The sequence below is a fragment of the Andrena cerasifolii genome, chromosome 3, assembly GCF_050908995.1.
Source record: "Andrena cerasifolii isolate SP2316 chromosome 3, iyAndCera1_principal, whole genome shotgun sequence".
Taxonomy (NCBI): Eukaryota; Metazoa; Arthropoda; class Insecta; order Hymenoptera; family Andrenidae; genus Andrena; species Andrena cerasifolii.
The window spans coordinates 21,067,126-21,091,919 of NC_135120.1; the positions used below are offsets into that span (position 1 = coordinate 21,067,126).

General features: G+C 44.5%; 2 protein-coding genes across 2 annotated transcripts in view; both read right to left on the minus strand.

Moving 5' to 3' along the window:
* Window positions 1–622: 622 nt before the first annotated feature.
* Window positions 623–3,215, minus strand: LOC143366772 (uncharacterized). The gene is made up of 5 exons (XM_076808133.1): window positions 2,797–3,215; window positions 2,616–2,736; window positions 2,304–2,455; window positions 2,085–2,234; window positions 623–2,000 (listed from the first exon to the last, which is right to left on the minus strand). Exons 1-5 carry the CDS (start codon window positions 3,139–3,141, stop codon window positions 768–770), a joined length of 2,001 nt encoding a protein of 666 aa, XP_076664248.1. The 5' UTR covers window positions 3,142–3,215; the 3' UTR covers window positions 623–767.
* Window positions 3,216–3,298: 83 nt separating this feature from the next.
* Window positions 3,299–24,794, minus strand: part of LOC143366730 (LON peptidase N-terminal domain and RING finger protein 3) — a 51,850-nt gene continuing 30,354 nt past the window's right edge. Inside the window, exons 2-9 of the mRNA XM_076808050.1 lie at window positions 20,454–20,572; window positions 18,832–18,954; window positions 15,517–15,717; window positions 11,012–11,111; window positions 9,759–9,958; window positions 8,266–8,567; window positions 6,701–6,908; window positions 3,299–6,562 (exon numbers count right to left, since the gene is read on the minus strand). Of these exons, the coding sequence (XP_076664165.1) occupies window positions 6,200–6,562; window positions 6,701–6,908; window positions 8,266–8,567; window positions 9,759–9,958; window positions 11,012–11,111; window positions 15,517–15,717; window positions 18,832–18,954; window positions 20,454–20,572 (1,616 nt within the window). The 3' untranslated portion in view covers window positions 3,299–6,199. The remainder of the gene's footprint in view (window positions 6,563–6,700; window positions 6,909–8,265; window positions 8,568–9,758; window positions 9,959–11,011; window positions 11,112–15,516; window positions 15,718–18,831; window positions 18,955–20,453; window positions 20,573–24,794) is intronic.

The following is a 24,794-nucleotide window of genomic DNA, read 5'->3' on the forward strand; positions in this document are numbered from 1 at the left end:
GCTCGCTGCTTCCTCTAACGCTGATCTTTATTTCATTTATCATGGCATTTATTTTTTACCTCCATTGCCTTGGTATTCTCGGGATCCCGTCTGCGATACTCACGGACCTGATAGGGTAGATGTCCCATATACTGTCAGTGTCCCTATTACTGCCACTTTATTTATTTCACTTAAAAAAAACGTAATGAATAACGAATAGAAATATAAAGAATGTACTATAATAATAAGAAGAACAGTCCCAATTTTATGATAAATTATTTTTTAAACTATTCATTACACATTGCGTGTTTATTAAATAAAATAAATGAAGTGGCAGTAATAGGGACACTGGCAGTAATTGGGACATTTACCCTAGGTCCATGGCGATACTTAATTGTTAAATCTGGTTATGGTTAGGCAGCAACGCAGCAGGTGTGCAACCGTCCAAGAATCTTAACTTACGATGATTTCGAGTCATCATTATCAAGTTTCGAGACATCCATACTATTACTAGCAAGCTTTTTAAACATGTCATCTGTGAAAATCGTCATTTCATTTTATTCTGTACGTGGCGCAATAAAATCGCCCCGAACAGTCGCTGGCCAAAAGGAGCATGAAGAAATATAAGTTACAACTTTCTGGAGAGAACTCGGCTGCAAAATATCCCAATATCATCACATATATACATGCATTTCCTTCACAAACGTAGTACATATCGTATAAGACTTTATTCTTTCTGCGAGAATTTTCAAAATGATGCTCCGAAACAATAGACCAATTCTGCTTCTTCAATTCTTGCGAAGACCCCCCACTGCTTTCCTCAGATTGTATCGATTCGCGTCACCAGCTCTCCTGCCGAAAGAGTTGTTCGCATCCAGAGAGCGCAGCACTTCCATCTTGTCCACCGCTTTCCGCGGGCTCGCGCGCTTCTGCTCAACACCGTCGTTCACCCTGGGCGTGGGATATTTATTGTAAATCCCGTACCGCTCCAAAGTGTCTATCTTATCCTCGGGCATCGGGATTTTGTATCGATTTCTAATCACCTCCGCGGACAACTTCGCCTTGGTCTTCAGCGTCTTCGCGTACCTCGGCGTGGCAGGCCCGCAGGAAGCATCGCTTTTGTTAACAGAATCTACCGACTTAGCAGTGAGCGGCTCAGACTTCTCCGACAATCGATCCAGAGTCGCCCTGGCGCGGCCGCTTTTCAGCCCTCTCGACGGCTCCCCGAGTCTTCGATACTCCTCCTCCGCCTTAGAATCCCCGGCGCAAGCTTTCGGCTTCTCGATGCAGCTGAAGCTGTAGTCGAATATGCTCCTTGGGCTGCGAATGTTCTTCAGGCTGGCCTCGATCAGCTCAGCCAGATCGAAGCTGTCGTCCCTGGCCGCGGAGTGCTCAGCGACCAGGGCGGGATTCGTCCTCAGGATCGTCGATTTGCTCTGCCCGATCTTCTTGGTTTTGCCTCTGCTTTTCAGTTTAGCTTGGTCCGTCTGCACGGACGACGGCGCTGGCTTCTCGCACCTAGCCTTCGGCACCGCCGAGTTTCTCGTTTTAACGGGAATCGATTTGTCTTCCACTCTAACGCTGGTGCTGCTGACTCTCGCGTCGGTCCGGCGAACTTTGCCCTGGCCTTTGGTCTGCTTCATCTCCGCAGGTTTACTGGCGACGGAATCTTTGCCCTCGACCTCCCGTTTCGACTCGGTCTTCAGCGGCTTCGACTGATCCCTCATCGCCTTCAGGTTCTTCTGCCCGATCGTCTGGAACGACTTGATGGCGGGTACCTTCCTCTCCGAACCGGTTGCTTCGTTGTCGATCGTGCATCTATCGAGGCGAACGTCCGACTTCTTCGAGGTAGGATTCTGAGTAGGTTTTTTGCGAGTAGTATCTGAGGGTTTCCTCGAGGCCTGACCAGCAGAGGGAACGACTCTTGACGATCCTCTGGAAACCGCGCTGAGGGGTTTCGTTGTGTCTTCGAGTTTCGAGTTCGTTTTCGTCGGCTTCGACGCCTGGCGAGCCCGTGGTGCCTGGAGAAGGAACACCCTTTGGTCAGTGACGAAGATAACAGGGGAAGATGTACCTTGTAATGTTAATCAGAATGACAGGAGCACCTTTAAGTCGCTCATTACTCCTTGCAATTGCGCCAGCTGCAACAGTTGCTTCCAGTCGCGAGTGGTGGCATATAATTTCTCGTACTTGTTTCTCGCCAGTGGTTTGTACTTTCTGTACAAGGTCTCCCATACAGACTTGTCACTGAAGACCTGCACGTTCGACGTGGGACATGAGTAGGAAGACACGCGAGAACGGCGGATTTATCCGTCATTTGATACCTCTTTGGCAGCGTGCGACAACGACGACAACTTGGCGATATCGTTCACCGACAGATATGCCACCAATGTTTCAGTCAAACACTTTGGCAACGTTAGAAGCGTGTTTCTGCAGCCGCCAGCGATATGTCTTATGTGCTTCAGTAAATATTCACCTATCGAGTTCGCAAAAATTCGCAAATATGTGAGGGACGTAGGTAAATATGGGTGAGAGTTTTTTTTTTTAAATATCTAGCTGATACGTTGGGCGACAAATATGAGAGTAATATCTAATACGGGACACGTGAAATATTCATTAGAGAGGCTTCTCGGTACCGAAGATACGTTGGATTTCGTCTTGCAGGGGCTTGTCGTATTGGAAATCGTCGAAGCTGGAGGTTCGTACGATGGGTGTTTTGTGTGGGCCGTGGGAGATTTTCCAAAGATACAGTATCACCTGAAAAAAGGGGGAAAGTTACGAGGCAGGGTACTGGGAACGCGACCTATTCGTCAGCACCTGGTCACGGAGTACTCTCAGTCCGTAGTAATCTCTGCTGGGTGAAGGTGCTACCGAATACTTTTCCAGATACTCGATCTTACCGGTCATACTCGACGTATCGTCAACCTGGAGGTTCCCTCGTGTAACGCCTGAAGCTGCTCCGCGATTGACAGCTTGATATGAAGTCCCACAAGCATGAATAACAAGAAAAGAGAAAGTAACTATAGCGGAAATTTTCCGTTCAAAATATGCAGTTTCGCGAAAGTCCGCAAGCGATGGTAAAGGAATATACATATTCTTTAATATTTCTCTGGCGTATGGTAGTGGTGATTTTGCAGAATCTTTCTTACATGATATATACATTGCATTCCATTGCTTTTATAATGGAATCGAAAAGAATTCAGAAACGAATAACCGTGATATAATATTTGTCAAAATAAACGTTCCCATCTAATTGAAAGATGAATAGTGGAATGTATTGTTGGGTCAAAGAGGATTGAATACACTGCCGCAGGTGGCATTCGGTTTCATGATATTTTTATTACAATAATTCCATATGAAGAGATGAAGATAAATATAGAAATGTCGAAGTAAAAATGGAAAGTTGCGTGACATTACACACTATCTTGTAATGTATCGTTTATAACAATATACAATAAGGTAGGCTATACAGTAATATCACAATGCATGATTCACAACTTCGTAAAAGTCTAGAGAAGAGAATATAAATCTAAAGACAGAGAACACCGCTTGCCCTGCCGTTTCCATTGAAGACCGAAACGGTGGTACTCGTTATACCGATTATTAGAAAACGCGATGAAAAAGTTCTTCCAATCCATCCTCCATTTTTATTCTACACACTTTCGAGAGTCGGAAATACGTGTACGTGTACGTAGTCGAGTAATGCCAATCCGCGTGATCATTGTCGTTATACGCTCGATAATATAGAATATCGACGGCACTAACAGCTAGTAGTGGTGTAGACAGTACTCAATTTTATAGTAATAGTACTTTCCTTAATAGTAATAGTAATAAGAGCAATAATAACAGTAATAATGATTAATAATCGTGACAACAGATGCATATGCTTCTCTTCCTCTCGTTTCATTCGTGTATGTTTGATTGCATGATTGATATGACGTTCCTAGCTCTTCGGACGATCGCTGTGATGCCTCGACAGGACATTTAAAAAACCGCATGAAAATAAATTACTATACGCTACCGTAGTCGAAAAAAGTCTTATGAGCGACGGAATAAACGTAAGGGCTCGTATTCATAACACTGTATTATCACCGAACGATACGCCTTTGTTTCGCGGACACTTTCATGGTATCGGGAAGAAATTCATTTTGGGATAATAGGGCAATACTATTTTCAGATCGCGCATTAAATTCGCGTCGCTCCATTTGCACGAAGCAAACGAACTCTTTCGGAATCTCAGAATAATTAACGAGCCGTATGATTATCGTGTTGAGCGTGAATGATTCCTACGACAAATTGTGGGTAGGGAAAGTCGAATTAATTGCATGATAATACAGCAGACTGTTGAGGAAAATAAAGGAGTATAGTTTGTTCTACTAGAGCGTTTTGAATACAGGCCAGACAGTATAAAAAAAAGTTGTGTTTCATGCCACTTCAAGAGCGCTTTGCCACACATACTGGTCGTTGTTGTAAATTCCCTTCCAACAAATATGGCTGATTATAAGAAGCTGAGTGAAAACAGAACGTTCTTCCCAACGATTCCCCTCACTGAGAATCAACATCACCCCCATAGGTACTCATTAACCCTACATATATATCGATTAAAATCAGCGGTTCCCGATATAAGACATTGCTAATAAGTCTCAATAATCGAGATTCTCAGAAAATTTATGACACATACGAACAAGATATTCCTACTTTCTTGATTTTCAATACATGCAAAAGATTGTCTCAAAGTTTTCTCCTGCTACTAACATTAAATGCCTTCAAAACAGGAACCACAAGGATATTTCCACAAATTAAGAAGTGGAAGGTTTGGTGTCTCCGAAACGAGGCTGATAGAATCGTAAAAAAAAAAAGAAAAAGAAAGAAGAATTAGAAACAAAGGTTCTTGATACGATTTGCAGATCCAACGAAGAGATCGGATTGACCTCTTTACAAATCGATTGAAAAGAACTTGATTTTCTTGAGAACGCTTCTCATAGGAAGGGTCGTCTCGAGCTTTTTTCCTGTCAACAACGTCGGACGCCCCCGGAAACAGGGGCAAAAGAAAGCGTTCCAGAAATTAAGACGTGGAAGGCTTACTGGGTGTCTCCGAACCGAGGATTGTGAAAACGTTCGGACCAGAAACGTTTAACGCGACAAACAATTTGCATTTCCGAAGGAGAGAGAGCGAAACGACCCTTCTATGAACTAAAGAACAGTAGAAAACATCCCTTCTCGCGTCTCAGATAACTTGCCGATCGATGAAAACGAGCTAAAACATGCCTTGCCCGCGACAAAGCCAACGTTCTTCTACCTTTCCTAACGATGACCGTTTTGTACTCAGCACACCCACGATAAATACATAATCCCTCGCCGTTGTACCAGCGTTATGAGTATATCCGCGTGATTCGTTACAAGGTAAAAAGTTATCTCGCCGGGTACGATCCAACATAAGCGTAAGACGACGCGCGTACCTTCGATTGCAACGTGTTGTGTATATGCTCACGTACGTGTATACATAAACTTATATGTGTATACATATAGATGTATGTATATAGAATATTCTGGAAGAACAGATTTGCGTATTGCAACAGCGCAAAGAAGACCGTGACGCCTTACCGAGGTAAACGATACCCCCTTTCACCTCTCGGATATGTGACTCCCTGGATCGCCTGATTTGGTCGAATGATCACTGGTTACCTAAGATTTTGAGGCTCTTGTGCTAGTATCGCTGACAATGCTCGAGATTTCCAGGTGCGACGCCAGCATCCGACGGACGATTAATGCGTTAGAATCGCCGCGTAGACACCGCTCACACCCGAAACACTCGACCACTGAGACGGAGCAAGTCACCGGGCGACAGCCAGTGCCCCCGCATCATCCTCGTTTCCTAACCGCGTCATCGTTCCGTCGATAAGGCGCACGGATGGGTAAGTTTAACGAGCACCGAGTGAGATGGTGCTCGAGTTAAAACGTAACTAACAGGATTAAGTAGAAGAAGAAAAGTGGCCACGCGCGGGTAGCCCAGCTGATCAACCGAGACCATGCGGGCTCTCCCCGTTGCGCTTTAGGGTATTAAATATCGAGTAAAAAGTGGTAATTGTCGATAAGCTACTCTGCAAGTACTTTGTACATCGAGTGAATGCCGATATCCCGGTTCGTCGCCGCGGCGTAAACGGCCTAAACGATTCATCCTCCAAGAACCTTCTGCCTCGCTCAGTTCCTCCCTCCGTTCTTAAGACTGCTGGACCACTGAGACCGCCGTCTCCGTGATTCCACCCCGGTCCCGACATATGCTCGAGGAGGTGGTCGTCTCCTCCGACGGTGCTGGAGCCACCGTCAGCTGCCTCTGCTCCATGTGATCGAGAGTCTTCTCTATGGCCCTTAATCTCTTCTCCAGGCTGGTCGTGCCAAGAATTCCCACCTGCAGCTGAGGGCCCAGGGGCAGAATGGCCAGCAACCACCATGTCCACGACGGGCCGTCGGGCAAACGCGGCCAATCCTCCTCGGTGTCTGGCATTCGACCGAATACTCGCTGTATTTCGGACTGCTGGGACGATGGCACCGTGTCCCACCATCTTCTACCTTTCGCTCGCACCTGCAAGGACGATTACGTTTTTTTTTCTTCTATGTTTGCGTTCCTCTCATAGCTGTTGCTAATGTTCCGATCTACAGGGAGATGTAGATTCTCGGACAGTATTAGTTGCTGATTTAATTAGACTCGCGGGGAGCTTACCTTGTCGTGCAACTCCAAGAGGTTCAACAGTTGGTCATCCTGTACAATCGTGTCCCTCAGGAATTCCACTTGAGCTGTGTCGTAGCCATCCCTTTCACCCCCCGAGAGGACCCTGAATCTCCTTCCACCGACTGTGCTGAGAATACTGCATCCGTCTTTCAACAGTACCCGGTCCCGAATCTCGAGCATGGTGCCGTATTCCGCGTACCTGCAACATTCGTATTATTTAAAGGTGTTTGACAAGCGCAAGTTGGAAATATGTCACTAGATCAATCGACAAAATCGATAGATGATAATATGATTTCGATCTTTAAAGTTCACTTGTGAGGCGCAATTTCTTATTAGAGGATATTGATTTCTTTAACATAATATAGATGCAGTAATTAAATTGATGATCCAATTCTGAGCTTCGCATAAATCACTAGCTTTACACAAAATGTTCACGCGTTAAGGAGATTCGCAGCAAGAGACTGAATTTTACGATATTAATATTATCAACGCCTCTTTTCTTCCAATGAAATTTCACATTTGAAAAAGAAACTTCGATTCATTTTAACAAGAAGAGTCACCTTCCTTCTAGCTCCGGTACAATAATCGTCTCACTCAGTGCGGTAGAAAACTCTTACCGCAGTACAGTTATACGTTGATGATTCATCGTTAGAGAGGTCTATGTACAGTCCAGATGGCGAATGAAATAAATCCGCGTCTGTCTTTTTTACCAGTCCTTCCGTTGGTTTATCAAAGCTCCTTTGTATCGTACAAACCTTCCTCGATAATATATTCCGCGAAACATCGTGCATACCACTTTTTATTTTATAATGGTTACTGAATCGGTTATCCAACATGTGTTCTCCAAATCAAACATCGATAACTAAGTGTCTCTTGAAATGTTTCTTTCGCAATTTCACTTGATCGAAACAATTCAAGATTCTACACACTCCAAGCTGAATATTCCCCAATGAAAATACGCTTGAATTTAGGACCTACAGTGAGAAACTAATGACTGAATAACAGAAGTGCGTATTATCAAGAGATCTTCACGCGATCCTAACACGCTGCATAATTACCATTATTGTAAAACAAGTATGGTCTCGAGTGCAAATACTTGCCTAACAGCAAATACCTAATATCGCAAAGTAAGGGGTTTCTCAATGTAAAAAGTTACCCAACAGCAAATATTTAACACTGGAAGACGAAGAGATCCTCGGTCCAAATGGTTACCCAACCGCAAATACTTATTCGCTGCTTAATAAAACAATGTAATATGGCAAAAGAAAACGATCCCTTTGATCGTCATGAAAGTTTTGCACATTGTACATTCAGTTTTCAATAAGATTAACATCTACTCCCCTTTTTGAATGAAAGCAGACATAAAGTAAAAAAATCTATATGCATCGCGTTCCTCCTTAATTCCATTCTATCCATCGTTTTGTACTTTGAAATCCAATCAAGATGAAATGCATTGTAAGTCACGTATGTAATTCAAAACGCTCCTAACTCGCACGGTTTAGGGGACGACTGCGGACGCGTTATGACAAAATGAATCTCTGGATGCAAATAGTTACCTCTTTGCCCCCGTGGCTTCCCTGTTGAGGCAGGCCGCGATGCCAAACTGCCGGACACCGCTCTCCACGCACCTACGGACCATCAGCCTGTACCTGGGCTCGTAGACGAAGAGCGGGCACGCGACACAGGGAAAGGCTGTGGTGCAAACGAAAACCGCGATCTGCTCGCTGCCCAGGAGGCCTAGTCCCTGGACGAGTTCTAATCGGTGGCTGGCCGCCCTCGAGGCGTACTCCGCCGGCGCAACCGTCTTCAAAGCCCTCTCCACGAAGTCTGTCACCGTCTTCTGGCTGCTGGCCAAGTACTGGAAGCAAAGGACAGTTTGCTAAGTCGACCAGAAGCCACGTCCTTCTCATCGAGCGGTGCCTTCAACGGGGAAGATGTCGCCGGCGAATTTCCTGACTTTTTCATGAACCCGAATTCCCCAGGTTCCCCGTCTTTGACGAGAGATTTCGAGGCCCGACCTCTGGAGACCGGCGTTAATAATGCATCGAGCGTTTTAGCTGGTTGCAACGGAGCGCTCGGGTAAGCTTCGGATTAGGGATTTAGATTACTGGGGTGTTGATGTACTTGTTTCGTGGTATGTTCGGTCTGTGGAAATGCGGAGTAAGGCACCGTAGAATGCGGTAGCGCAACCGGAGGAGGGGCCTGGCACCCCCCAAAAAAGGGAAAAGGAGATTAATGTAACCACGACTGATGGAACTCAAGAGCTTTGTGAAGAGAAAAGAAATTTCGATTTTATTCTTTAAATAAATTTTTATAATCACCTAATGAATTTTATTGAATTTGAGTTAAAAATATTTTCATTCCTTCAACTCGACTCCTCCGCAAGATTAAATCCTGAGTCCGTCACTATTTAAATATTGGGGTCGTAGTAGATTCGGGGGAATTTGAGGGATGAGATGAAGAAGAAAACAGGAAAGCGAATCTACTTCCCCGAATATCGGAGTAACTGAACTGTCAACCTTCGATCGTTGAAGTCATGGAAATTCTATTGAATCTTCTGTATGAAATTCTGTGTAATAATAATACATAATCCCTTTGGATTGTCTCTGTCGACGGGGGGGAAAGGAAAGATAGAAGATTGTTCGCCGCAAGATTTATTTAACGTCATTAACGACTGTGCCTGCGTAGACAATTGACAATGACGCCACGAACACGGAAGCTGCTGCCGGCTTCAGTGACCGCAAACAATAATCATTTCAATCCGCAGCATCGTTAACCGCTAGGAAGTATTGTGTCTCTTTTATGAGCAGGTGTCGCCGATACTCGGCGTCCCATGAGAATTATCTTGTTGCAGAGGACGTTGTTCGGGATCAACGACTCGTGTCTAACGACTTGTGCCTAAGGACTCGCGTTTATTAGATTCCAGAGGACGCGAATCTGTCGGGATAATGTCAAAGAGTAGAAACGTAGAATAGTCGTCGCCAGGCTGTGTGTATCCTACTTTAATATTGGAGAAAGACTTTTGTCCGCAGAAGAAAGCGATACTTACATCGGCCAGAGACGTGACGCACAAAGGACAAGCCGAGGAGTAGTCCAAGCAACGATCTAGGCACATCCAGCAATACGTGTGCCCACATGGTGTCGTTACGGGTTTCCATAAGAGCCGGCAGCACAAGATGCAGTCCAACTCGCCCGCTGTACCACCAGAAAGAGGTGGTAGAAGAACCTCGGCGGGCCTCGCATCGAGTCCTGGAAGGATGACCATTTTCATCGGTTACAGCGTGTCTAGATTTGGATCGACTTGTGACGACACGATAATTTCTTTAACATCCATGCAATTTACTACAGAACTCTCGACTCGAGGCTACTTTTTCTAAAATTTCATCTTACACGAGCACAGAAGTCTTATACCTAGGGTAGATGTCGCATTTACTGTCAGTGCCCCTATTACTGCCACTTTATTTATTTCACTTAAAAAAAAAAGGAAGGTATAAAAAAAAACGTGTAAAGAATGTACTATAAAAAGAAGAAGAACAGTCCCAATTTTATGATAAATTCTTTTTAACACCATTCTTTATACGTTGCGTGTTTATTAAATAAAATAAATTAAGTGGCAGTAAGAGGGACGTTGGCAGTAATTGGGAGATTTACTCTACACGAATATATAATAATGTTGATGGTCTAAAGATTTCTAGATACAAATTTGTATATTTCTTTATCATTTATAGCGATGTTAATGATCCACTGAGGATATTCAACAACGGACTGTGTGGTATTGAATATTTTTAGATGCAAAATTTCTGTACTGTCGAATTTATTTTTCCTTTCAAGCGACAAATGTATCTCCATTTTTTAAATACCTCGCTATCGAGGACCCGTTTATCAATGGTACGTATTCAGCCGCATGTACCATGGTAAATGTGCAACGGCGGTTATTAATACGAAATGTCAGATAAAACGTAATCGGCTAACCTTTCCAAGCTGGTATTCATTTTTCACGAGGAAACGAAGTTTCATTTCGTGATTGGCAATCTACTGAACTCGGAAAACGCAAAGTATTAGGTCGGTGTGTTTCGCTAAAGGAATCGCGAATGAAAATATTTTTTTGGATTTTAACTATTTTATTTTTGCCGAGTTTCCGTGACATTTCTTGAGTCCCAAACCAGCGTTAGTAATTATTATTCTATCTCCGCCATAAACAAAGAAACTCGTATGCACCGAACTAATACTTTACACGGATCTCTGTCTACCGTCGATGCATGGTATTAATTTCCCACCGTATTTTATACATTCGCAACTTACTTCTCAATTTCTCTATGTCTTGATAGACCCGATCCAGGCCAGCCTGCAGCTTGCTGCTGTTTTGTGGTGCTACGGTTGACAGAAGTCTCCTACTAACAGTCTGCAATGAATCAACAAGCATAATTGGATCAAGCGCGAACTTTAATCTCGAATTATTAGGATTGACACGATTAGAGCTCCTTTTCTTTGAAATACAATTCATCTTTGTTTGCCGCGGGACGCCGCGCCGCGAGGTTGCGTAACGCTTAAGGGGGGAACCTTATGTAAATGGTCTGTTTTTCAAGAATTTTTTTTTGGAAAATGTAATGCGCAGATTGATTTAAAATTTGAAATACCATTTATTAACGTTATAATGTAAAAAAATATATTTTTTATAAATTTTAATTGTTAATAATAATGGTGCAATGGCGGCTTGAAAATGGCATCCTGTAAATTCGCCGTGCAGTGTACAATGCACAAAAATGATCTGAAACAAAAAAATCAAAATGGAATAGTTACTTTATGCAAAAACGCTCAGCATGACATTTTTCTTTTATTAAAATTTTCAAAATTGCAAAAATGGCGAAGTTTTGAAGAAAGAAACGGATTTTCGGTTATGAACAATTGTTAATAACAATATTTTACATAAAAAATAAAGAAATCGGAGCTCGTCATGCTGAGGCCAATTATTTATAGAATATATATGCCAAGTTTCATAAAAATCGAGTAATTAGTTTTTGAGCTACGTTGCACGGCATGCGAAATTTTGCGTTTCGAGAAAAATGCGTTTAAAATTTGAGTAACAGAAAAATCGTAATTCATTTTGACTTACCGCAGTTTTTTGTTAATCTGCGATTCCAGGGCCATAAAATAGATCTTCCTCTTCTTCAAAAACTTGTAACTCAGCCGTTTTTTCTTCTTTTCGAGAAGCACAAGCCTCTTTGGCCCAAGGAAGGCTGCGGCGCTCCTGCTGTTGAATACGGCGTTTGTCCTCATTTTCGGCAAACCTTTTGCTCTGCTGTCCAATTACTATGCTAAGTTGTTGCATTGTTTGAAGGACAAACGAAAATCCTTCGTTAAACAGGCCGGCAGCCAAAAAAGCAGCTATTTCAACAATTTTAATACCGCAGTTGAGATGTTTAGGTGCTAAACGCCAAACGATAGCGTTAAAGCTCTCGTTAGCATTTTGCGTATGTCCACCTAAACATCTCTCTAACAAATCATCCCGTGACAAGTCTTCATAAATTGGGCGAATATGTTTTTGTACATCTTCGTGTAATGGAGGTGGATGATCAAATTCTTGCCCCGAGGCTTGTGCGACGCGCCACTTACACCACGAATCGGCGCCGGGGGGACAATCGTCGTGCTGCGGTTTTTTATTTGTCGAAGATAGGTGATGAAATGTTGCCATTATCGCCTTTCTCATCTCAATCACAGAATCACTGTTACGCCTAATAGCGAGACCGTAGTATTTTGTTAATTTTTTTATTAACACGTCTGTCAGTTTTCCTTTTCCTCCTAATTTTGCACTCTTTTTTACATTGCGCAACCGACTGCCCATCCTCTTTTCCACATGTCCAATGCACTCGTTCTTTTTAATTTTGAAATTATGACCATACGGTTCAATATCGAGTATAGCCTTGAACGTCTTAGCGTCACCGTCTCCTATATAATTACTGTAGCGTACTCCGTGTAATTCTTCAGAGCGAAGAAACATTTCAACTACAGCATCTACTTCCATCTTACCCGAAGACCCACTGTGATTTACTGCACAATGCCCATCTTCTTTGTGCTCTAAATATTCGGGATTCTTTTTATCGTTTTTATAAAACGTACATATTTGGCAGTAGCTACTTTTCACCAATAAATCGATGACTTTCCCCGTGTTATAACCGATGAGCGTCGTTACACCGTAGTGTGAAGAAAATCCTCGCTTTTTCCAAGAGCCGTCTCCAGATACTTTGAGTCTTGTCAAGGGTTGTTCCTTTTTTTCATTCAATTGTTTTTCTTGTTCAACAGCTTTGTGACACGTGTCATTATACATTTTTTGCGCTGCGGTATGTATATGCTGTATAATGCCGTCATAAGCACTTACACTCAATTCACAGCCTAAATCCATCATGCCGCAAAATATATTTATTCCTTTACGTGCCACGCCTAGTAAACGCATCACAAACACAATTCTGCGGTTAATTTCGAAACTATTATTTAGAAATGGTCCCGAATTGATTAAAACAGTTCCACACGCACATGTAACGGCGATTTTAAAACCTAATCCACGGCTGCCTGTTTCTCCATATGTTTGTTTTTGTTTACACGTTTTGCACACAGAAATATCTGATATTGCACTAAAAACACTTATGAATTCTATAATTCGGTAACAATGTGTAAAATTAATAATTACATCTGCCGACGTAGCTTTTATTTTCTTAGCAGAAGAGCTCGTTCCTTCGCCTCCGCTCGTCTTTTCACTTTCTATCTCAGCACTCTTAAATTCGAATTTTTTAGGAGCTTTTCGCCGTCTGGGACGATTCGGACGATAATTTGGATTATTATCTTGCAGCTTTCGACTCATTTTCAATTTATTCGTATATATTCGTATAAGGCTCTGTAAACGACCGATTTCACTCAAGAGACGCTGCTGAACTGACAATGAGCGAGGACCCCTCGCCGAAGGGGCATCTTTTTCAAAACCGTTATACACACAAATGTACACGTATAGACGCCGAAAAAGGCAGTGCTATGGTGGGTCTAACAACTGGTGTACATTAGTATAGGTTTTAACACAGTTAGAAGGGACAGAAAGGCCGAGCGCCCGACGAAGGCCGACTACCTGAGCCGCTCCGCCCAATACAACCGTTCACTTTATTTTGAAAATAACGTACAAGAACATCTCTGATCACTTTCTAACTTTTCTACCGTATTCCTGAGGAAATTTCCTATCGATTTAAACAAAAAAAAAAAAATGTTCAAAAATTTCATTTTACACAAGGTTCCCCCCTTAATGGCTTATTATGCAACCGGGTAATCTGTCCGGAACCTATTTTCTCGATATTTCGTTTCGTCTTTTCTTGCAGTCGCGGTAGTCGATTACGTTTCACCGGGCTGCGCCCCCTCTGCCCCCGCCCGTGAATCACGGCGAAACAAACGCTTCTAATTGCAAGATTATTTCAAGCGATTTAAACCGTCGTCGCGTCTCGTTTACTCGATCTCTTTATTTTGACGTGTCCTCTGTCTCGTCTGTCGGCCGAGGTGCAGCTTTATCGTAACAGAACGCGACATGGTCGACAACAAAAAGCAAGGGAATTCGAAACCCTATTAACCAGGGGATTTGTAATTAAACGTGACCAGCGATTACTGGTTATCGAACACCGGCAGATTATCCTGGCCATCGGTGATCGAGCGTAATTGAAATGTCGGGTTTATATAAGTTCCAGTCGGCCCGATCGCTTATTACCGCCACCGATATCCGTATTTCCCGTTCATCTATAATAATTGCTAATTGATTGGCAATTACGTGCTCTCCTCGGAGTAGTCGCGCCGTTACAATATAATCGGTGATCTCGAACAGGTGCACTGATCGCCGCGGAGGAAATAAAACAATTAATCAAGGTAGACGAAGCGGAGTGGGCAACGTAATTAGGGTATTAATTATCATCGTTGCGCTAGCCGATGTTTAATCAACGGAAACAAATGAAATGACAAAGGCGCGCGCAATTAAGGAAATAGAATTGTGTATCGGTCTCAACGTTCGTAGATCGATATGGCGCGGTCGATTGTACTGTTTCCGCCGTTCTTTTAACCACGGTAGCTCGGTAACGTTTACGTTCCTGTTCGGACCAACAAAAATGTATTATCTTTAAAAGAAAACCAAAACGATATAATAACCATAAACATTATCTTTGGTATAAAAACTTTAATCTACTAATCAGTCTTACATTCAACTGTATGTAGGTACCTACTTATTGAATTCGTACTTGTAGCCTACTGTGGCCTCTTGTCCACATTGTAGTATTTTAATAAGTCTCGATAGAATCAAGTGGCAGAAATTGAATTCCCTACCGACAGTTTTTATTTATCTTTACGCATAACTTCGATTGAAGTCTTGTCCCTGTAACAACGTGCCCCAACCGACACGTGTAGCAATTTGAAAGACTATTCCGTTTATACATATATTGAAACTATAAACACTATCACACCATGTTCTTAAATGTCATTCGATCCATAAGAACGAATCAATCAATAATATCGAAGTTAAATAATTGAAATAGACCAAAAAATAATGATGAGAAAATTTTTTACTTATCTGGTACGCGACTAATAGGTCCTTTCTTACAACCACGCAATTCGCTGTCGCGGACGCTATTAAAGTGGGCGACAGAGCGGCGTGATCAGCTCACGCGGAGAAAATAATTAAAAGTACAACGCTCTTTTTACTTTGAAGATAGAGCCGTCGGAACAACTTACCCCCGGAACTTTTAGCCCCAGTCTCCCCTACCGTACGCTTGCAAATACGAGATCCTCACCTGTGTGAACTCCTCCTCGCCGCTGCTGCTATTGTCCTCGCAGTCGGAGCCGTTCAGGATCGCCCGACGATTCCTCTTGTTGCTCATCAGCTGATGACGATGACGACTCCTCGCGCGAGACGCGCCCTCCGTCAGATTGTAGGGCGCGCGGGACGGCACGTTGTAACGACGCTGGCCAGCCGACAGCACTTTGTACAGCACCTGAAGACAATGCGGAACGATGCCTTTTGTAATTCTAATGTGGCCACACAGCGAAAGCCGCGCCTCTGTCGTCATGCCCGCGCCTCACACTGCTAACGCGATAGAGTCGTCTCTTTGTCTCTGTCCTATGCAAATCAGGCCTGTAAATCCTTGTAAGTAGGATTTACGATCGTTTCGACACGCGGGGTGGGGCAGAAAAATCGCGAGCGCTACGCGTCGCGTAATTGCAACATCGCGGCACGTTCGAAATGCGGCTCGATCCCGCGCGGCAAATTACGTGGGCAAAGTGGACGTCATTTGTAAACGTCTGCCGCGCTGTACTTGAGAGGCTGTAAATGTCCCGTGGGTGATGCGCAAGCACTTTGAGGAGGAATAAGCAGCGGCGGGACGAAGGGAGTTCTTTTCTCTCATTAAACAGAAAATCGTTGGGGAGCGTTCTCTCTCGAAGGAGCGTGGAAGCTTGTTAATAGCAATATGCGGATGAACTCTTCTGCACCGGCAGGGGATGCTTGTCCTCAAACGATAGTAGTCTCGCGTGCCTGCTAATGGAGTCATTTACCGTGTCCAAAGGCGAGCGGTGATGATACGTAAAAATTTCACGCCGGCTTGTGCAACTTCCTCGCAACCCGCATCCGGAACAACGTTTTCGCGAGGAAGGAAAGTACCAGTCGCCAGGGACTCCGCGCTGTTCGCCCTGCGCCTCGGACGCTACCGCGAAAAGAAATGATTCCTCGATCTTACATAAGTACCGGTGCAGCTTGCGTCAATGATTCCGCCAGGCTCTCCGTTACATAATGACCGTTCGGAATTCAATTTGCCACCGGTACCTCTGGACTTGTTAGTCGTCGAATTCCGACCCGCTGAGCCTCTGTCGCCTCTTCGCCATTAATCCTACGGCTTCTAGGGTCTCGACTGAACCCGCACATATCTAGATCGTTTATAACTTATCCAGCTTCCTCCCAATTATTGCCTGCCTCATCAGCTTGTAAATTATCAGTTTAATTAAAGTATTAAAAACGTCAGGAACGTAAATGTCGTTCAAATGCTAGTTAACATACCTATTACCATTTACTGGTGACGCATTAAGTTCGCTTAATTCGCGGTATATATGATTTATGCTCAACAGGGGCGTTGAACCACCGCAGGAGTTGTTTCACGTTGCGCATGAAGCGTCTACGCGACGGTTTGCTTTTCACCGCCGCGAAGGAAGCGCCTCGGAAAAGCCCGCCACTCTGCAACCGTGACGACTAGCTCGCGACGAACGGAAAAACGATACCCGCGATTTAAAGACTCGAACGGGTATCGAGTTGCGAGTAATTACCGCTGGCCTTGCCTTGAGTGTAGACTAGCCTTGGGTCACTCACCTGGAGTCTTATTAGAACGCGCAATCGTTGCATCGATTGATACGCCGCCGCGCAGAGGCCAGCCGGGAAATAAATTCGCCTTTTTTCTTCCTCATACTTCATTCTTCTCCTTTCCATTCGTCCGCCGCGTAGGCGATCGTCGCGGGGTTTATTATATAATAAAGGAATCGTATCGTCGTCCCGGGGTCGCTCTAAGCGGTCGGTGTTACTCATGAAAGTCAATTCGCCGAGTATTTATTCCGTGACTTGGCTCGTTCATCTTCCGCCCACGCTGGGAAACGCGCTAGCCCTCGCGCGTCTAACAGGGAAAAAAAGCGACTTTAACGGAACCTATGGAGCGCCAAAATTTCGTCTCGACGGATGATGTGAAATTGCTCGATAGAGATGCGTCGTTTCCTTCCATTTTGTTTTTTTTCTGTTCAATTTGGTGACCGATTAGGTAAATTTGCGCAGATGGAGTAGTGCGTTAAAAACAACTGGACGATCCGTCAGTTCTACGAAGTCCTGAGTCAACACCGTAGAGTGTACCCATTACGGTCGTCTCGAGTCTTTCCCGCCGGAGTCAGATTTAATCGGATTTAATTAACCCCTTTGATTCCTGGTACGACGTACAACTTTTATCAATTAAAAGTTGACTCTACCGTTAGCAACGCATGTGGACTCACGTCTGATTCTCCTGTGGACCTTTACAATTTCCATCAAAGAGGAAACTAGAATTTCTGCCTTCTTTGGATGCTTAACTTTGAGATTTATTTATCTAACTCGAACTAATGACTGTTGTTAATTTTTATACAAAACTTCGGGGAAAGTTGCACTTCGAACGAATTTTTATATTTGCCATTCTTCTTCGATTTCGAAGAGGGTACCGATGTAGAACGTAGCGCAGGGAGAGGACACGTCACAGAGCAAGCAGTAGACTCTTCTCAAATATGTAGTATGCCTACTCGTGAGTGGCTATCATTGCCCCCGGCACGGGTCACTCACCTGACGACTATCATACCGAGTCATTAAGCTATACCACTAGCAGCCGTGCCGGAAATGCCGTCGCGCACAGAGACGTCCACTTCTTTTGTGTACGTTCGTGACTCTAGTACAATATCTTGATTCTCCTCTCGCCCTCGCTCGTTTGTACCCGTTCGTTTACGTGCTATCTGTGTTCATGCGGCGCTCCTAACGGTATGGAAATTAGAACGAACGTAAGCTATAGCTAAAATTGGGAAATTCGTGGCCCCTTCCTGTGTTGAATCTGTGCCCGACGGATACCTTAATCCTGTTACTGTCAATCTCGGCAATTTAGCCCCGAAGAATACGTAATTAGTTCAGCCAGCCTGTGAAATATAATTTAAGAATGTCCATCCACTTTTAACCCTGTAATTTCGTCGCTGCTACAAGACAATGTCCCGTTGCTAGAATCCGCGCGTTTCTCGCAGAGTTGGGCATTAACTAAATAATAAATTATTTAAACAAGGATCAAATAAAAGTTACTTCAACTTTAGATTATTCGACGGTTTATTCGGCGTCGAATAATTTTCTGCCGCGCGTTCGCCAAAAGCCGAGGCGTTGAGTTCACTCGGGTTAACTTTATTCGACACGTGAGGAATAATTTTATAACTTTTGTTCGTTACTCGAAATTTTATTTAAATAAAACTTTTGCCCGTCTCTGGCTTCTCGCGTGGAGATAAAGCGCGAAAGGTGAGCGTTATCCGCTGGGCGACGTAGCATTTAGAAGTCAGTGTGAAGAACCACGTACCTTGATTAGTTCGTGCCGCACAGCTTGAGGATTCTTGTCAATAGCCACGCTGATGCAAAGGGCAAAGAGCGCTTCTTCGTGCCTGCCCAGAGCCGACAACGCCACCCCTCGCCTGTAATGACCCTGTCGATGAACAGGCGACAATTAGAACGTGAACGGTGATCAATTTCAATTAACGTCGATCGCTGCTCGACATACCGTCGCGTGGGAAATTATGCGAGGTTCAGGTGGTTGCCACGGCGGATTTAGACCGTGCACAGTCAATGGGAACGGAATGAGGGATATCTAGAATCCATCGCGGTTGAAAGTTCCTCAGGTAAAGTATTCGGTACAAAACAGTTACATCTGGTCTTCAGTTTTTACTTATTGGCACAAGCGCAAACGTGTAATCCGTGCAACGGTACCGCGATGCAAACGAACGACTGTACCACGCTCGCCTATGCATAGGCGTACAGCCACGAGGAAATTCAATTAATGAAGTAAGTCGCTTGTAACAAATTGATTATCTTGCGAAAATTCGCGTTACAGAATGAAACGAGGAGACTGCATATTGTCACTCGTGCCTTGCTATTTGAGGGTAATAAATTATTGAATTCAGGGCACTCGAATCGTGACTTCTTTCATTCGTCAGGTCTCGCAATAAGGTTCTTGGTCCAGATCGGAGATCGAGTCTATCCCTCAGATGTGGGTTAGGGTAATACTCCGCCGTAGTTAGGGAGGGTTTGGATCGAGATTGGGTTAAGGGTAGAGGGACAGAGCGTCGCCAAAACATCTGAGCGAAGAGCGTGCCAAGTGGGGAAAGCCTACCCCTTATGCCACAGTTTTCATGCGAATAATACTGCCCTCCTTAGTTAAACTGTCCTATCTAGCATTTTTTCAATTTTTTAGATATGTTGAAATATTTGAAGTTCCACGCGTCTTTTACCTTTTAAGTAAAGTTAGAAGACTCTACGTGCTTCGTAAAGATTTATAAACAGTATAATGTATTTAACCTAACTCATTTCCAAATGGTTATAATATCCTATATAAAACAATTAATTAATTGGTACGTTAATAATACATCACCTACCGGTACACCTATTACATAAAATTATATTGGGCTGTTACGAAATAATGGCAACATGTTTGAATTTGAATGAAGGAAAATAAGGACGGTGCAAAGGAAATGATAAAACTTCAGTTTTCTCGATTGTTTCAATACGTTAGATAGGACATTTTAACTAAAGAGGGCAGAATACGTTCCAGCCAACTACGCGGCTGTGCCTATGCGTTCTATAAAACATCACGGAGATGCTAGATGTGCTCTGAATAACGGGAATCATTTACGATTCATGAATAATGATCCGCTCGAGCTGCTTACTTCTTGCAGCCTGCAGCTTTTAGAGAAGTTTCAGTACGATACCAATCGAGGAAGGATTCAAAGCATCGTTTAAAGCTCCGATAAATAGAATTAACCACAAAGCAGGTGTTTTAAGAATTCATGTTTCAGAGTCTGCCGCAGTTCATTCATGGTTTTGTTTCCATTATTAGTGGTGTTTCTTGTCACTTCGAAGAAAACTTGTACGGCTGGTTCCCACCATTTCTGTCCATAAAAGTGTACCATAGTAAAAGGACTTTCTCACCTTGCCCCAGTCCGGTCGCAGCCTAACCGCATGATCAGCGTCCGTGAGGGAGGCTTGAGGCCTGTTCAGCAGCAGCAAGACGTGGGCCCTGTTGCTAAGATGCAGCGGGCTGTTTGGCGCTGAAACAGGAGGAAAACAGGATGGTAAAGCATCGGTAGAACGCCTCTGCCTCCAGCGAGCACGAGAGGGAGTTTTCTTGGCAAGAAATCCGCCCCTAGCGATCGACCGAAACCCTTTCTCTCTGATTAAATTGAGGGTAAGATTTCACGTTGCGGAGCGGGAAGCCTCGGGATCCTACTCGTACATTCCGTACCGCCAGGAATTTTCAAACTTCTCGCAACACAGTAGCATTAAGAAACGAGGGATGAAACTCCCCGAGATTTTATTGGGTGTCATCTTCGAGTTCTCAAATCGTCGCGGTCTTCGCGGCTGGGAATTGTTATTCGATTAGCGTGCGCGCGACGGCGAATCGGCGACGAAAATTTTGATTGCCCGAGGCACCGTATCAGAAAACCTGAATAATTCATCGCGGCACCGGGGAATTAAGAGATTAGCAATTCGCCGCGAAGTAATTGGCTGGGGCTGCATGAAATACGGGGCTAAAAGGACGGGATCCCAAATTGTCCTACGTCGTACGTTCTTTACCGAGCTCGGTAAATCGGGGCTTCGATGAACGCACGCCAAAAATCGCCTAACAAGGCGGTGCAATTGGCTTATGAGTTACGCCGATTGCGAAAGTTGTGCAACGCGAGCGTGGGCGTCGCGAGCACGTACGCGAGCCTCGGCCTCGTCGAATTTATTCCGAAAGCGCAGTGCGCGCTAAATAATTTTCTCTTTCATCGGCTCGACCTTCGGCGAGGCTCGTCGTACGTAGAATACGCGATACGTCCACTTGGGTGGATCATTTTAAACGCCGAGCCTGGCGGAATGCACCAGCCATCGCCGCGAGCGAAAGCCTGCAATTAGTACCGTCGAATTAAGCCGCGCAAATTAATTGGCTTACATAAAGCATCGGTTAGCGGAATTGAATGCTCATCGTGCTCTGCCTCCGGTCGCCTCAAGAATGCACGAGTTTTCGGTGTGTAATGAGTTCAGAAATTAGATGGATACTATCAGCTGGAGCTGGCTATACAGTTTGAACAATAACAGACCCTCCGCGTGCATATTAGCGAGAGAATCTGTCATCGCGTTTCAGTCGAATCAAATATAATAAGAGACTTCTGTCGAACGGGAATGATTGAAGTTTTCCTCCCCCCCAGAAGCGATTAACGCCGCGCTAAGGTGGCGAACGCTGGCATTATTGCGATCCAGTATGCAGATCCAGTAAACAAAGTAATTTCACCGGCATTATTCCTCCGACAAGTGTCGATCAAACGAGCTCCAACCTCTACTTTCCTCAAGGTAAAGTTTACTATAAGTAGACAGGCTCGCCTTTGCTGAATGCCTGTAATCGCGCTGGATCATCTTGTAACTTTCTCGAAATAGGCTGTACGTGGTCGCGATTTCGATGGCATGCGTGTTCCCCTCCGCGGCGATGCACGCAGAACTGCGCCGAGCAAAATATTCTCGGCCCATTAGGCGTTCCTCGGTTCTCTCCTCTGCGGAGAATTAATATCGCGCTCGGACTTCGACAAATTCCTCGAATCACTACAGAAACAATGTACCTTAGTTATCCGATTTCGGTGGAAGGCAACTACCTCACGAATTCAAGGGCGGGTCCAGAGGGGGGCGATAGGGGCGATCGCCCCCCCTGCCCAAGAGTAATAAAAGAAAAATATTACGACACTGTGTGCTATTCTGTATAAATAATTAATGTGAATGTAATTGTTTAGGTTATAGTATCAGATAGAAATATTGTTGAGAAGAGAAAGTTAAAAGTCTCACTATCGAGGCCAGGAAGGGCCGTCAGCCTATTGTTTATGGAGAGGACACGGGGCTGTTTTTTTTCAGTCCAAGCGTAGGGCTGTTGCTCCGTCATATATTTTCGACTGCTTGAGCCATCCCTTAAGCCGGAACTAAGGTTTTCAAGGATCAAGGGTTCCACTCGGGTGGTCTGCAACGACTTGTTTAGACTGTCGCCAAAGCATCGTAAAGCTATAAATTAAGTACCGATGTTTCGAGATTTGGAAAGTTACCGTTCTCACGCCTCGCAACCACCCTCGAGATTGACACGCCTTCGCCAATAGACAGTTTTCTTTTACCACCACTCTGTTACAACTCCACCAATAGTTTAGGTTTGTTAGCCCTGTAATCTTAAGACTCCACCCCTGCGAGGAATCTTGGAGTCATCGTTCGCGAGCTAAAGCGCCGTCGAGGCAGAAGCACATTAGAAACACAAGAAGAACCATCGAGCTCTGCTTGCGAGCAGAAGACTTGTACGTCGTTAAGATATGTAAACATCTCTGATAATAGTTCGTTGCTGAGTTTCTTATTTCAAATATAGACTAAGCATTGTGTTTTAAATTATGTGCGGTGTGTTTCTCAATCACCCTCATTACGTGCTTCTCATTTGGAACATCAGTTTTCAAATTCGTGGGCTCTTGCGCGATATCATAGTGCAGGAGAAGCGGCCAGAGAATCGTGAAGATTTACAACCTTCAATCAAAGCGACGCTCTGTCATAACAGATATTAAAATATAAATTACAAGGAAATTTGAAATCTTGTAAAGGAAGATTAAAAATTCTACTTATGTACTTTTACATATTTCGCCCCTCCAAGAAAGGCTCCTGAATCCGCCACTGTACGAATTGGAATAATTCTGCGATACTTTTAAATACAATTATTTACTCCATGATCTATAGAATAATCGAGACGTCAAATTATCCTCGCACTTCTAAAGGATTCATATCGGGAGCTCAACTGTCTTACCTAGAAAACGTCGTATTTTCTAAATAGCACAGTGCCGGTGAATTCTCTTTCAGACTGCCCAGGTTCAAGCACCGAACCGCGTATGGAATCGCCATCCCCGGAGCTCAATCATCGCATTCGTGCCCGTGACCACTTGTCGCTGCGATAGCCAGTCACGACACGCTGCAGCGACAAAGGAAAATGCAATTCCGCGCTGCAGCTAGCGTGATTTGGGCAGTGCAACCGGAGGCGACGGCACCGGCCGGCGCAGGCGGGGACTGCATCCTGGCATTGTGAGCAATGTCATTGCCTCCGACGCGGCCAGAGGCCCTTGGGTTTGTCGAGGACGAATTTCCGGCACGCGCGATCACCGCTCCAATGCCAAGTCGAACCGATTCATCGAGCTCCATTTGTCAACGGCGGCCGCGACACAGGGAACCGGCGCGTCTCATAAATCTTCGGCGAGATACGCGTTTCGCGGATTGCCGCCACGCACAGGAGAGGGCAGTTCTGCGACAATATATGAACGCTTGATTGGACGGGCCGCATCGCCGCGGCGTGGAATTGCCGCTAGCACGACGGGCAAAACAACCGAGTGCAACATTCGCATGTATACGTCGGACGATAAGCGACAGCATTTGGAAACACTTTAACAGTATAAGCAGCGTGCAAAAGAGTTTCTACATATTCAGCGAACCAGTCTTGCAGTTTTGATAAATGCCGCATACTCTTGAAATTTGATAACGCTTGAAGTCGTTTGCACTGTCTACATTGTTATGCACACAGTGTTCACTCGGAGGTACTGTGTGCCTACTGAGAAGGCCTATTTGCTGATGGAAGTTTAGAAGGAATTATAGACGAAGTGTAAAGAAGCACAGGACTAATCTAGAGACGTATTATTTCAAACACTACCCGCCCGACTTTGTGGCAAATTTACACACATGCGTGCGCGTGCGAACTTGAAAGAGACGCTGGATAAAATTGTCACGAACCCTCGACGAGGTTTCTTTTACGAACGCAAGCGTTTCGCCAGTCAGGGCAGGGGGTTCGATATAGCGTTTCCCACACGGTCGTCCGAGGTACAGGAATATAGGAGTCACGGGAAACGGCGACTGGAAGTGCAGCGCAGCGTGCGATGCATTTGCACGCCGCTGCAGTTGCGAGCGACCGAACGCAGCGTCTTTGTCTGTCGCGTATAGCTGTGTAAAACTCTATGCATTTTTAACGACAGGAAACTCTCCAGCCACTATTCACAGCCGTTACTCGTCAAACTTTACCTGGCTCGTATAAAAACCGACGGCTTACAATTAGCAACGACTGAATTTATACAGAAAGAAAGAGGAAAAAGTAGGGGAGACCGGGGCAAAGTGAACCCCGGGGTAAAGCTTCCTTAATTTATTCTTTAACAATAGAATATATTTACGAATTTTGGTGACGTGATAAATGTATGTAATACGACAATGATAATTATGCACATTCAGGTATCGAAAAAT

What these genes read in the sequence shown, in the direction of transcription:
- LOC143366772 (XM_076808133.1), bottom strand. Translation starts at nt 3,141, where the DNA reads ATGTATATATCATGTAAGAAAGATTCTGCAAAATCACCACTACCATAC. An exon ending in CGAAATCCAACGTATCTTCG is followed by an intron (nt 2,456 to 2,615) that starts GTACCGAGAAGC and finishes CGAACTCGATAG; the next exon opens with GTGAATATTTACTGAAGCAC. An exon ending in TGTCGCACGCTGCCAAAGAG is followed by an intron (nt 2,235 to 2,303) that starts GTATCAAATGAC and finishes TCGAACGTGCAG; the next exon opens with GTCTTCAGTGACAAGTCTGT.